At 41.1% G+C, this 12500-nt stretch overlaps 2 protein-coding genes across 2 annotated transcripts in view; both read left to right on the top strand.

Annotated features, from left to right (window-relative positions):
- LOC138003766 (uncharacterized) overlaps positions 1-12500 on the top strand; it is a 313889-nt gene that overhangs the window by 261993 nt on the left and 39396 nt on the right. The window lies entirely within an intron of this gene.
- LOC138004364 (uncharacterized) lies at positions 4842-6086 on the top strand. The gene is made up of 2 exons (XM_068850861.1): positions 4842-5322; positions 5476-6086. The coding sequence occupies exons 1-2, from the start codon at positions 4842-4844 to the stop codon at positions 6084-6086; spliced, it is 1092 nt and encodes a 363-aa protein (XP_068706962.1).

Genomic DNA, 12500 nt, shown 5'->3' with positions numbered 1-12500 from the left:
AACAAGTTTCCTTAATTCACTTTCTGAACATACCTGCAAAACAAACAAAGAAAGGTATCCCCCTTTATATAAGTATACGGTGGTTGGATTTTCCTCGAAGCCCTCAAACGACCATCGAACCAGTCGAACGCTTTGTGACCTTCGTGAGTTGTACCGTGATTGTGTCGTCAGAGCTGTCACGCAAGAGATTAGGACAAAGCACACAGACCAATGGCTTCTTGCGGTTATTCTGAGTTTGTTGGGGGAACTTGTGTCCCAAGTTCTGATAATCCATCAAAAGTTCAATGCATAACAATAGCAAAATGTGATAAGGACACCAAGGCACACTTGAGAAGTTATAAAGTGTCGGATTCTTCTCTGGATACAGAAGCTACAATAAGCTTCAGCTCGCACGTGCAGGTAAGCTTTAACTGAAGTCACTTTAAATTAAGATATTGAGCAGAAAATCACTTTGCGAAATCCGCAGATATTACCTAAAAAAAAAAAGCAGAATACCCGCCCACAAGAAATGGACCCCGCAGTGTCGCAGTCGTGTTGTTGGATATACCTCGTTCTTCAATCCATGAGGCAAGCACCACGGCACTGCGGCACTAATCAGTCTACTCAGCTCAATTTAACCTTAAGTCGACTAAGGCACTGCGGCACCAGCCATTCTACTCAATTCACTCTATCCGACGTGAACCGCGCGAAACCCACTTTCGTTGACTTCGGCACTGCGGCTAGCGTCGCAAACGTAAACGCTCCTTTGTGGACGGGTATTCAGCAATTGCTCCAATTGCGAAAATCGAGTAAGCAAGATATGTAAGACCATGTAATCATGTATCGTTGTACGAGGCTGCGAGCACTCACTTTTTCAGTTGTCCCTGAAGCGAGTACATTGATCAGCGCAGCCGGATTGTATCACTGCCCGTGAAACTAACGGTTATTGTTTTCTTATTAATTGCTTTTAAAGGTGTTTTTGAGATAGATGAAATCATTTTGGGTAAGACGATTTGCCCACGGCATCGTGATCCATTTGGAATCCGATGGAGATGTAATAAGAAAAATCGCGCCCGCCCACATGAATGGGCATCACACGTGGTAATGATGGCAATGGTAATGAATTTATATAGCACATTTTCTATTAACATATTCAAATGCATTTTACAAGGAAGTGATCTATGGGTGAGATCGGACATCAGCATATACAGGCGCCGCTGGCAGCTGCTATCAGTCCATTAGCGATCTCACCCAGCACATGAATGAATGAAATGAGGCCTGACCACAACACCGGGAGCTCCATGCCCCACTCTTTACGAATAGTGTGTGGGTTCTTTTACGTCCCACAGGATTATGAACATTGAAGGGTTGTGAGACGGGACCTCCGGCTTATCGTCCTTATCCGAGAAGACTTGAAAGTCTTAACCATTTATGGCTGTAATTACAAAGGCAGCACTTTCTCCTCAGTTATTTTAAGACCCTGAGTGTTGGTCCGGCCGGAGTGCCAATTACTCTCTAGCAATAAAAAATGTGAATCATCGAGTTCGTTTTTGAGATAAACGCGTTTAAAGATAACATATAGCGTGTTTTTCGGTGGCTCATTTGTTTCCACCCTATTACGTCACATTAAAGGGGCTAGGTCACGCTATTTTAGATAATTTTGTTAATTTTGTTAATTATGAGCTCTAAACGTCAAATTGGCAGAGCAAGAGTCTCTCATTTGCAAAATCACGGCCACATAACAACTGAGAATGATTTTCCAGCTTTGTAAATGACATTTTGATGTAGACTGATATAAATTTGAAAAAAGGTGGGCCGACGTTTTTCAAATTTACCCAAATTCAATCCATTTCAATCCTCTCCAGTTTTGTCCATTCATGTCCCTTCTTGGCTTCCCTGTGTTTTGTTAGAGTTCTTCTATAGTTTTGAACAGTAATTTTGATATTTTAGTTAATTGTATGACCATTCGAACAGTGCTGAAATTGCCTAAAATTGCGTGACCTAGTCCCTTTAATGAGTGCATCTGGTTAAGCATTTATTGGTATTTCATATGGTATCTTAACATAACATTGCAGTTAAAATGCCCATAACCTAAAAATTTTTCTTTTTCCTTTTGAAAGTCCATATTGAAAAATGAACTTGCACTTTTCCATTCAAACGAGATCCGAATTTTCTACGACTTTTTAAATAGCGTGCAAATTGCCCGCCATTTTGGCATACCACTCGCTGAAGTCTTCTCTCGACTTATGATGTAAATTCAGGAACACTTGGTCGGAGAACATGAGGATTTGAGAGATGATTCGAAAAAATTCCTGACGATGCATTACCCCTCGATGTAACAACACAGCTGATCCTGAAAAAAGAATATGGGTGCATAGGAATCCTTTCCTCAACTCTGAAACCGCAATAGTCCAAACAATTGTCTTGGCGAAAAGAAAGAACTGGAAGCCCGGTAAAACTTCGCCACTGTGTTACAACTTCGGTCATAAATAGTTGTAATTTCTCTAGAACAGGAAGTCAAGCGCAAATCAAGTTTTTGAGACTGAGAAAGGGTAATCCGCGCTCCCCTTTCACTGCCATGCCGTTACCGTGCACCGGTGGCTGAGTTGGTTGAGCACCGGGCTGTCACGCGGGAGGTCATGAGTTTGACAACAGCCAGACCAACACTCAGGGTCTTTAAATAAGGCTGAGGAGAAAGTGCTGCCTTTGTAATTACATCTGCAAATGTTAGACTCTCTAGTCTTCTTGGATAAGGACGATAAGCCGTAGGCCCCGTCTCACAACCCTTCAATGTTCAAAATCCTGTGGGACGTAAAAGAACCCACACACTATATAAATTCATTACCATTACCATCATTACCATGTGTGATGCCCATTCATGTGGGCGGGCGCGATTTTTCTTATTACATCTCCATCGGATTCCAAATGCATCACGATGCCGTGGGCAAATCGTCTTACCCAAAATGATATCATCTATCTCAAAAACACCTTTAAAAGCAATTAATAAGAAAACAATAACCGTTAGTTTCACGGGCAGTGATACAATCCGGCTGCGCTGATCAATGTACTCGCTTCAGGGACAACTGAAAAAGTGAGTGCTCGCAGCTTCGTACAACGATACATGATTACATGGTCTTACATATCTGGCTTACTCGATTTTCGCAATTGGAGCAATTGCTGAATACTCGTCCACAAAGGAGCGTTTACGTTTGCGACGCTAGCCGCAGTGCCGAAGTCAACGAAAGTGGGTTTCGCGCGGTTCACGTCAGATAGAGTGAATTGAGTAGAATGGCTGGTGTCGCAGTGCCTTAGTCAACTTAAGGTTAAATTGAGCTGAGTAGACTGATTAGTGCCGCAGTGCCGCGGTGCTTGCCTCATGGATTAAAGAACGAGGTATATCCAACAACACGACTGCGGCACTGCGGGGTCTATTTCTTGTGGGCGGGTATTCTGCTTTTTTTTTTAAGTAGTATCTGCGGATTTCGCAAAGTGATTTTCTGCTCAATATCTTAATTTAAAGTGACTTCAGTTAAAGCTTACCTGCACGTGCGAGCTGAAGCTTATTGTAGCTTCTGTATCCAGAGAAGAATCCGACACTTTATAACTTCTCAAGTGTGCCTTGGTGTCCTTATCACATTTTGCTATTGTTATGCATTGAACTTTTGATGGATTATCAGAACTTGGGCCACAAGTTCCCCCAACAAACTCAGAATAACCGCAAGAAGCCATTGGTCTGTGTGCTTTGTCCTAATCTCTTGCGTGACAGCTCTGACGACACAATCACGGCACAACTCACGAAGGTCACAAAGCGTTCGACTGGTTCGATGGTCGTTTGAGGGCTTCGAGGAAAATCCAACCACCGTATACTTATATAAAGGGGGATACCTTTCTTTGTTTGTTTTGCAGGTATGTTCAGAAAGTGAATTAAGGAAACTTGTTTGCGTAAAAATATGGAATGGAATAAATATTACTGGTATGCAAATTTTTAGGTCAGTTATTTTCATTACCGGATATGTCACTCTTAAACCAAAGACAGAGTTAAATTTCAATGACACGTTCCATTTTACCTATAGTAGTTCCAGTAAACCTAAAGTCTCGAATTGTTCAGTGAATAAATCGAGATTAGCGTGTGTGATTTCAATATACCTCGCCTTCGCTTAGGTGGTCAAAGGTCGCCTTTCGTTGACAAACAGCATGTTGAAATTGGGCCTCAAAAATCCTCCGTTTCATTTACCCAAAAATGTTATTGAATTTAATTGCAGCAGAAACTTTGCTTATTCCGATGAATATCGTCTCGTTTGAGAAAGCCATGTACCAGGATGCTTTTTTGACAGTCGAATTTCGCACAAATTTGGCACTCTGTAATCAATCTAAAAATGGTTAAGTTTTAAAATTTGGTCAAAAATTCCAGTTTTGGTATATGGTACCGTTAACAGCGCTAAAGGGTGCATGAATTACTCTAGCTGTGCCATGCTGTTTTGATTTTCAAGTTACTCATTCGTTATTTCAAAAATAGTGATTCAAGCAAGCGACATTTTGGAGCCGTTTTCACTCGCTCACAAGGCCCCATACCGAAAAAGTCGCCGTCCAGGTAAAATAATTATGGAAACAAACTAAAACATATTTTTCTAAAAATGGTTTTGGTAGTCCTTTATTGTGACAAAGTTTGGCAATTTTCGATTTTTTTATCTTGCACGGTCTTAGTTGAAAATTGCTGAGAGGCGCTCTTAAATCGGGTTGTGTCTGAACCGAGGGAAGTTGAGACAGACCAAGCACAACAAGGAGCGGAACGACCAGTGATCCCATGGCCCACCACTGACACAACTCCAGCATCTGAGTTCACCACCCCCTATTTTTTCACAATGGTGTTTCCTTGCTTGTTTCCCTATGGAAAGGGTGATTACCACATCAACCGTCCAATTTCATGTCTTGCACTCCATGAGTGGGCAGAGCACTTGCTGTGGTACCAGGATGGTAGATTTGCTCGGCATAAAGTGTGGAAGTTTATCGTTCACAACATGATCTTGAGAAAGCGTGCCCTGGAGCAGAGCCGGTACTTTGTTGATCAGCAACTAGGTGACCCACACATAACTGTAGCAGACCTACAAGAGCGACTAGCAAGGGGTGATACTTCATTCACAAACAAGCTTTTGTATTTCGGTGCAAACTTGCGTGGCACAGCTCAGTACTGGCATCAAAGGCGCAGAGAGCTTCGTGCCTTTGTTGAGTTCATGGTCAATGAAAAGCATGGATTGCCTTCCTTTTTTATGACTGGAAGCTGTGCGGAGTTTTATTTTCCTCCACTGAAAAGGCTATTGGAAGAGTACATTTTACAGAGCACGGGGGAAGAAGTTAACCTTGCTGAAAATAGCAATGCCAGGTTCAAGGCTATTCAAGAGAACACCCATGTAGTGGTGAGCTACTTTGACCTACGCACCCAGTCATACCATGAAAAGGTACTGAAGGCAGTCTTTGGCGTCTCTGATTATTGGTATCGCTATGAATTTGCTAAGTCCCGGGGTCAAATTCATTGGCATCAACTCAGCTGGAGAGAGGACAGACAGCCACACCAGCTGTTGCACGAAGCTCGTGAGGATGGATGTGATGAGAATGAGTATGTAGCTAGACTTAGCCATTGGGCAGCGGAAAACTTTGCAATGACAGCATTACACCCAGCTGGCAGTGACAGAGAAGGACAATCAAGAAAAGACCTCTGGCCACCACCTGAGGGTTCGGCTGACCCGATATTAGGTGATAGGGATCCCCTGGTGAAGATGCTCATGGAAATAGCTGCAACACAAGATGGAATGCTGGAAGATCATTTGCTCTTAGTCAACCGAGTTGGTCTGCACAGTTGTTCTGATTATTGCTTGAGGACTCCTCGTCACCCTGAGCCAGGATTGCAACCAAGGGAACGAGTATGTCGTATGGAATTTGGAAGCGAGTTTCGACCAGGGAAGAAACTGCAGAGTGGGCCAGAAATTGTGAAAGATCATAACGGAGCTCCTCGCCTTGAGATGCCACGTGACCATCCACGTCTGGTTCAGCATTCTCGCTACCAATTACAGTCTTGGAGAGCAAATGGCGATGTAAGCTTGATTCTTTGAAATTCACCCCCTGAGAATCCCAGCACTGATGACATGATAGCCATAATTGATTATGTGTGTGGCTATGCTTGTAAGGATAGTGAACCTACTGGTGCAACTGCTGATCTCTTTAAGGACATGGTAAATGCTGTTGACACACACGATGCAGACCAAGTGTCCGGGAAGTCAATGTGCGCTAAAATGCTGATGAAGACTGTGGGTAGACGAGATATCAGCGGACCTGAGGCCTCATTTGAGTTGAGTGGAAAAGCGCTTTGGAGATGTAGCCGTTCATTCACATACTTGTCAATGTCAGGGTCAAGACGACTTGAACGGGATGGTGAGACTGCAACTTGCAGCACCCCTTTGGATAAATACCTTGCACGACCACGGCAAGAGCAGTGCTCGTGGTATCATTTTGCTTCCAAAGATGGTAAGGTTCCTGTTGTAAGTGGTGGTGCTACCCATGCAACCTGGCCATTGAATGAAGACTACTGTAGAACAATGCTTCTGTTGCACTGGCCAAACTGGTTTGACATCCAAGAAGTAAAAGGAGATGCTGAATCATGGATTGATCGCTTTACAGATTTCATCTGTACAGCTGAGTGCCCAACATTCGTTAAGGCACAGGTTTCTAAGGCACGGCGTTATGCAGAACATCCACAAGAACCCGTGTTTGAAGAGGACGAGGACGAAGATGCAGCAGTAGCAGAAGAACAGCCAGATTGGGTGGATGTATATGCTGGGGAAAATCAGATATTTGAGGGTGTGGAGAGGGATTTGGATTATGATGATGGTGGAGAGGAGTATGACTGGAGTAGTACTTGCATTATGGTTCCTGAGGGTGAAGACCCCAAGATGTGGCTTCAAGAAAGGATAAAAGAAGATGAAGAACAGGAAATAGAAACTAAAGACCTTGAATTGCCACAGGTGTCTCTGTTATCCCTAAATGAGAGTCAGAGAGCCATAGTTAGTCTGGTGTTGCACACCCTCTACAACTTTGTTGAAAACCAAGAACATTACCATCCTTTGCGACTTGTTGTCTCCGGAACTGCTGGAACTGGAAAGTCATATGTAATCAGGTGCCTGCAGAGGTTGGTGCGGCAAGTGTTTGGGTCCAATGGTGCAATACAGGTGATCACTCCAACGGGGAATGCTGCATATCTCGTTCAAGGCAGTACAGCTCACAGCTTTTTAGGAATCCCAACAGGGGCAAGGTCTTGCAACGAGTTGACAGTGCCTTCTGGACCTGTGCTTGAAAAAATTCAGAATAAGTGTGAAAATCTGAAAGTTCTGGTTGGAGATGAGCGATCAATGTTTGGTCGCACAACTATGGGCTGGATGGAACAGCATACACGTTATGCAATTAACAGAGGAGCCAATGCAGATGAGTTGTGGGGAGGTATTCCTGTAGCGGTGTTCGTGGGAGATGATGTTCAACTGCCTCCTGTGTGTGACACCGCTGTGTATATTCAAGATTGTCGCAGTGCACCATCTAATCATGGTCGTTTAGTATGGACAACTTTTGATAGTGCTGTGGAGCTTACTCAGATTGTAAGACAAACTGAATCTGAACAACAGCTCAGAGATGTGTTGATGTCGTTGAGAACTTACAGTACGACACCCCAGCAAATTCATTGGCTACAGAAATTTCAGTGGCACAATCTCCGATTAACCCATGGTCCAGAACTCCTAGGAAGGATTGATGAACAAGGCTTGTTTGTGTTTCCAACCCATCGTCTGGAATGGGAGCGCAACAAAGTTAAGTTACTTGAGTGGAACAGAAAGCCAAACCACCCAGTGGCAAGGATAAAAGCACTTGACAATGGCAGACATGCACAGAAGGCAGACAGTAACAAAGCAGGAGGATTGCTACCACTACTGTATCTTTGCCGTGACAGCAAAGTCATGCTCGTTACAAACTTAAAGGCTGCATGGGGGTTTTACAATGGAGCAGTGGGAACAGTAGTGGACATTGTCTACGCAGATGGTAACAGACCAACAGACGATGCCCCGCCATTACCTGATGTTGTGTATGTGCGTTTTCCGGGATATAAGGGTCCACCTTATATCAATGAAGATTCTACAGTGGTGCCAATTGTGCCTGCCAACACTCCAACCACCCGGGCAAGAGCAGTGGAGATGGAATGGCTGCATGTATTAGCAAGTCAGTGTCGTCAGAGGGAACCTTTAGCACCAGCATATAGGGAGGAAACTTTTCTCAGAATGGTTGAGCGGGCTGAGTCACAAGGTCATCATTAAGCAATTTTTGAAGCAGTCATCCTATTCTAATCAGCCTTACATTATGCCACTGAAAGTCTGAATTACCAATCATAGCAATTACAAGGTTAGTTATGCTGCAATTAGTCTGTGTGACTGAGGACCTGAGTGGTCATGCATAACAAATATAAGGCAGTTATGCTAAGGAGCCTGAGTGGCCAAGCATAAGACAGTTGTGCTGCAATTAGCCTGAGTGGCTGAGGGCCTGTGTGGCCATGCACAACAAAATATGAGGCAGTTATGCTGTAATCAGTCTGTGTGACTGAGGGCCTTAGGGTGGTAAAGGAGGGATCCCAGTCACAAATTAGGGGCATGTTTTTTTTTTCAAATCATGATTCAAAAGTTTATTTTTATGGCATTTTTTTTACAAGTAACATATTTTCAGTTGCGAACAGAGCACGGTTAGTGCAAATTGCTCAAGCTAAGTAGCATTAATTAGTCCTAAATTTCTTAGAAATTGGTCATGTTTCTTTCAGATATCCCTCACAACAATAATTATGTTTGAATCTGGTGAGTTTGGAGATACCTACAAGGGTGAATGATCAGCGAATTTTTTCACATTTAATTGTAAAATACATTAAAAATGATTAATTGCACTTCGTTGACAACTTGTAACAGGAGTCTGTTCAAACAATAGCAACATTTTCTGTAAGTTGTGATACGTACGTAAGCTACCATTAGATTCTCAATTTTAAGAAAATTTAGTCAAGATTCATGATAAACAAAACAATAGGGCCGTGGATCACGCTAGACTATCAATAATTCACAGATCACGAGGACATTTCAGCTCTTTTTATCTGTAATGCACCTTTTCTTTTCTCGAATGATGCCTCGTGCAGAACCCCTTTACCACCTTGTTCTGTGGCCATGCATAAGTTATGCTGCAATCGGCCTTTGTGGCTGAGGACCTGAGTGGTCATGCATAACAAAAATAAGGCAGTTATGCTGCAATCAGTCTGTGTGACTGAGGGCTTGTGTGGCCATGCATAACAAATTGCTATGCTATATCAGTGTATGTGGCTGATAACCAATTCCCAATGGTTTAGCAAGTGGCCTTCATGGCCATTAGGCCATTCTGGTTTCTGTTTCTGACTAAATATGTCTGTAGATAGCATGTCAGGTGATATGTGATGACAAACATGTTATGTAAGATGATAGAAATTCATGTGAAATAAAGATTGCACCATGATTTCAAGTCGGTATTTGGTTGTAATTACCCATTGTGTTACATGTACATTATTTATGTCAATATGTTAACATGTTAATAAGTAGGTTCCAACAAAATCCTTTTGAAGTCCATGGTATGGTTATATTGATTTTTTTTCCAAGAGAATTCATTTTTGTGCAGTGTCTACCCAGATGTATCTCTGGTTCAATTATCTCTTGGGAATTGGCCTCATATTATGTTTGCATCTTTGATTTGGGCTTAATTAAAGATATTCACAATTCTTTTAAAAGGTCAAAATAATCTTTGGGCTTTATACATTGAGGACAATTTAATACATAGAATGTACTCCAAGTCAAAAAGCAAAGTTCTCAAATAAATAGATACCTTTACAATAATTATTGTGACATCTATATAATATGGTTCTCAATTTCAGTAAGTGTGGAGTAAAATTTGAGACCATTCAATAAAATCTAATTTGTCAATGAAGTCACAAATCCAACAAGAAGTTAAGTTGGAGACATTTAGCCTGGCAACAATGAGTGAAGGTGGTGCCTTCATGAGACCCCCGCCTTCATGTGCGGATAATATGTGGCGAGGTCAGGAAAAAGATCTTTAAAAAGGCCATGGGGGACCAGGAATCCAGTCTCATTTGGATATGTATTTTTCTATTTCATTACCACAGTGCCCTATTGAATTAATGGTGATTAGTGCTCACGCTTAAGAGTAAATAGTTGTTATTATGCTTAAGATTATTACTATTAATGCAATTGAATATGATTAAGTCTATCATGACATTCATGTCACCTTGTATGTCATCCTCATTTGTGATCTCACAGCTAGTCCTGTTATCTCAATAACTTCTTAATTATTCAAAATAATGATTGGTCACACATAACATTGTCGTAATTTGGACAGAATGTCACACAACAAAAGACTATGTCATTCAATTGGTGAAAAACAGATGAATAAGATATCACTGCAGCTAATCTTCAGCGCTAGGCCCTGGGAATACCAACTGGCCCCTGATGTCTTGCTTCGCCCTTGTGTGGCAACAAAATCTTATAATTGTTCAATACTTCCTGAGCTTTTATTTGTTAGAGAATTTGTCATATAGCATTGTCTGCATTCAAACACCAATTATAATCAACCTTTGATGCATGTATACCAGCAACACTTTACATCAAAATGTGACTTGCACTGATAAACAACTTGCATGTGTCCTTGAAGAACATTTCCAATTGTGAATTAAGTTGAATTTGACTTGAAATCGAAAACTTTATAATAAAAACACCTAGTTCGTTACTTTCAAAACAGACATGTATTAAAAGAAATAATACATATATATATTTATCAAGCTTTTTGATAGTTATTGATGATGTTTAGTGGTCACCAATCATTGTATCTATAATTCATCACAAGTATGCATAGCAATAAATGTTGTGGTCATACTGTACCCAGTAAAACACATTGAACCTGTCTCAGAAGCAAGAGTAGTTTAAAAATACATATGTGACATTTTCAACTTGCTAAAGCAAATCAAAAAACAAGTTTGTGTATCTAAACATCCTAGAACAAGCTAGAAGAGCATTTGTTTCTCAATGTCTGTACACACTGTTTAGAACAAGTGAACATGTCTTGCTCATTTCATTGATAGTCTCCTTTGCAGCTGGTTTGTAAACTGTGTGTTTGCAGCAATTTAAAGATCATTTCATGTCTGTACTGTGCACATGCTCTTATTCATTTTAGGGGATGGCTCTTAACTATCAAACTGTTGCTATGGAGCCCTTCAAATAATCACTTCTCAATACCCTTTTACTCTACAGTTACCATTTTCTGTCAATTGTGTTCAGTTAATGAAAAATGATGGGATGGTTCCCATCCGGTGAAAAAACCATGCCTATCTTTGTTTCCTGTTTTTCATAGAAATGCACAGCAGAGGACTGGGACTAGTTGCACATGCACATTCTGATTGAAGTGATGTCAGATTTCCATTCAAAAAGTTATTTCACAGAACCTCCAATGCAATCTTCTTGCAGGGTTCTTTGACTAGAAAGTTCCCTTAGCAACCATTGTCTTTCTGTAGTTACATGTCAGTGTCATCCCCCTTAATGTGTCTCAAAATGAAGCAGGTTGCAAGTAATTATTACTTATCTGTTTTGCTCTCATTGGAAGAGACAACTTTATAGGGGTAACAAGCATACGAAATGTTGTCAAGAATTTTAAATGTCTCAAAAATAACGTAACTAAAAACACTTTCTAATAAATAAATCTCAACTACAAAATATTAATAATGCAGCATGCAGCCATGGAAAGTTCCCTACCCTCATATCTTTGGAACCCAAACTTGTACAGAAACACTGTCTGACTATGTTATTACAACCAAAGAGGTTTTCAAGACTTTTTGAGTGAGAACCACATCATTTTGATATGTTGCGTGACCAGAACAGAACGAAGCCTAAAACTCGAGCAGTGTACACACACATCTGGATAAAGGAAACGCTACTGACGGTGAGTGATGGCCAAGGTCCAAAACTCTTCAAATTATTATTATTATTTTTTAAATTGCATTATTTTAATGCACACTTGGGGCCTAGGGTGAGTTGTGCATGCACAATAACAATTTTTGAATTACACATTTCAGGTGCAACCATTATTTTTAATTACACAAGTCAGTCACTGTTAAATGAAGAAAGAAAGAAAAAAAAAACACAAAAATCCATTAGCAACAATGCTTAGTCTATAGTGTAGAAGGACCCCACTTAATGTGGGTTCACGTCGTACAAATAGCAGTTGTTATGAATTCTCGGATTAAGCTCCGTGAATAGAGGCCACAAACAACGTAAGATCAAGCAAAGAAAGGTTTTAAAAAAACCACAAAACAGCGCGTGACCAAAAAATATATTTCGCAAAACTCCGAGGAAATCTCTTGAGCTTCTCAATCAGTACAATGAGGTAAACCTGAATTTTCCATAAAACAACATACTTTG

The sequence above is a fragment of the Montipora foliosa genome, chromosome 5, assembly GCF_036669935.1.
Source record: "Montipora foliosa isolate CH-2021 chromosome 5, ASM3666993v2, whole genome shotgun sequence".
Classification (NCBI taxonomy): domain Eukaryota; kingdom Metazoa; phylum Cnidaria; class Anthozoa; order Scleractinia; family Acroporidae; genus Montipora; species Montipora foliosa.
This window is presented reverse-complemented; position numbering and strand designations above follow the sequence as displayed.

What these genes read in the sequence shown, in the direction of transcription:
- LOC138004364 (XM_068850861.1), top strand. Translation starts at nt 4,842, where the DNA reads ATGGTGTTTCCTTGCTTGTTTCCCTATGGAAAGGGTGATTACCACATC. An exon ending in GTACATTTTACAGAGCACGG is followed by an intron (nt 5,323 to 5,475) that starts GGGAAGAAGTTA and finishes ATTATTGGTATC; the next exon opens with GCTATGAATTTGCTAAGTCC.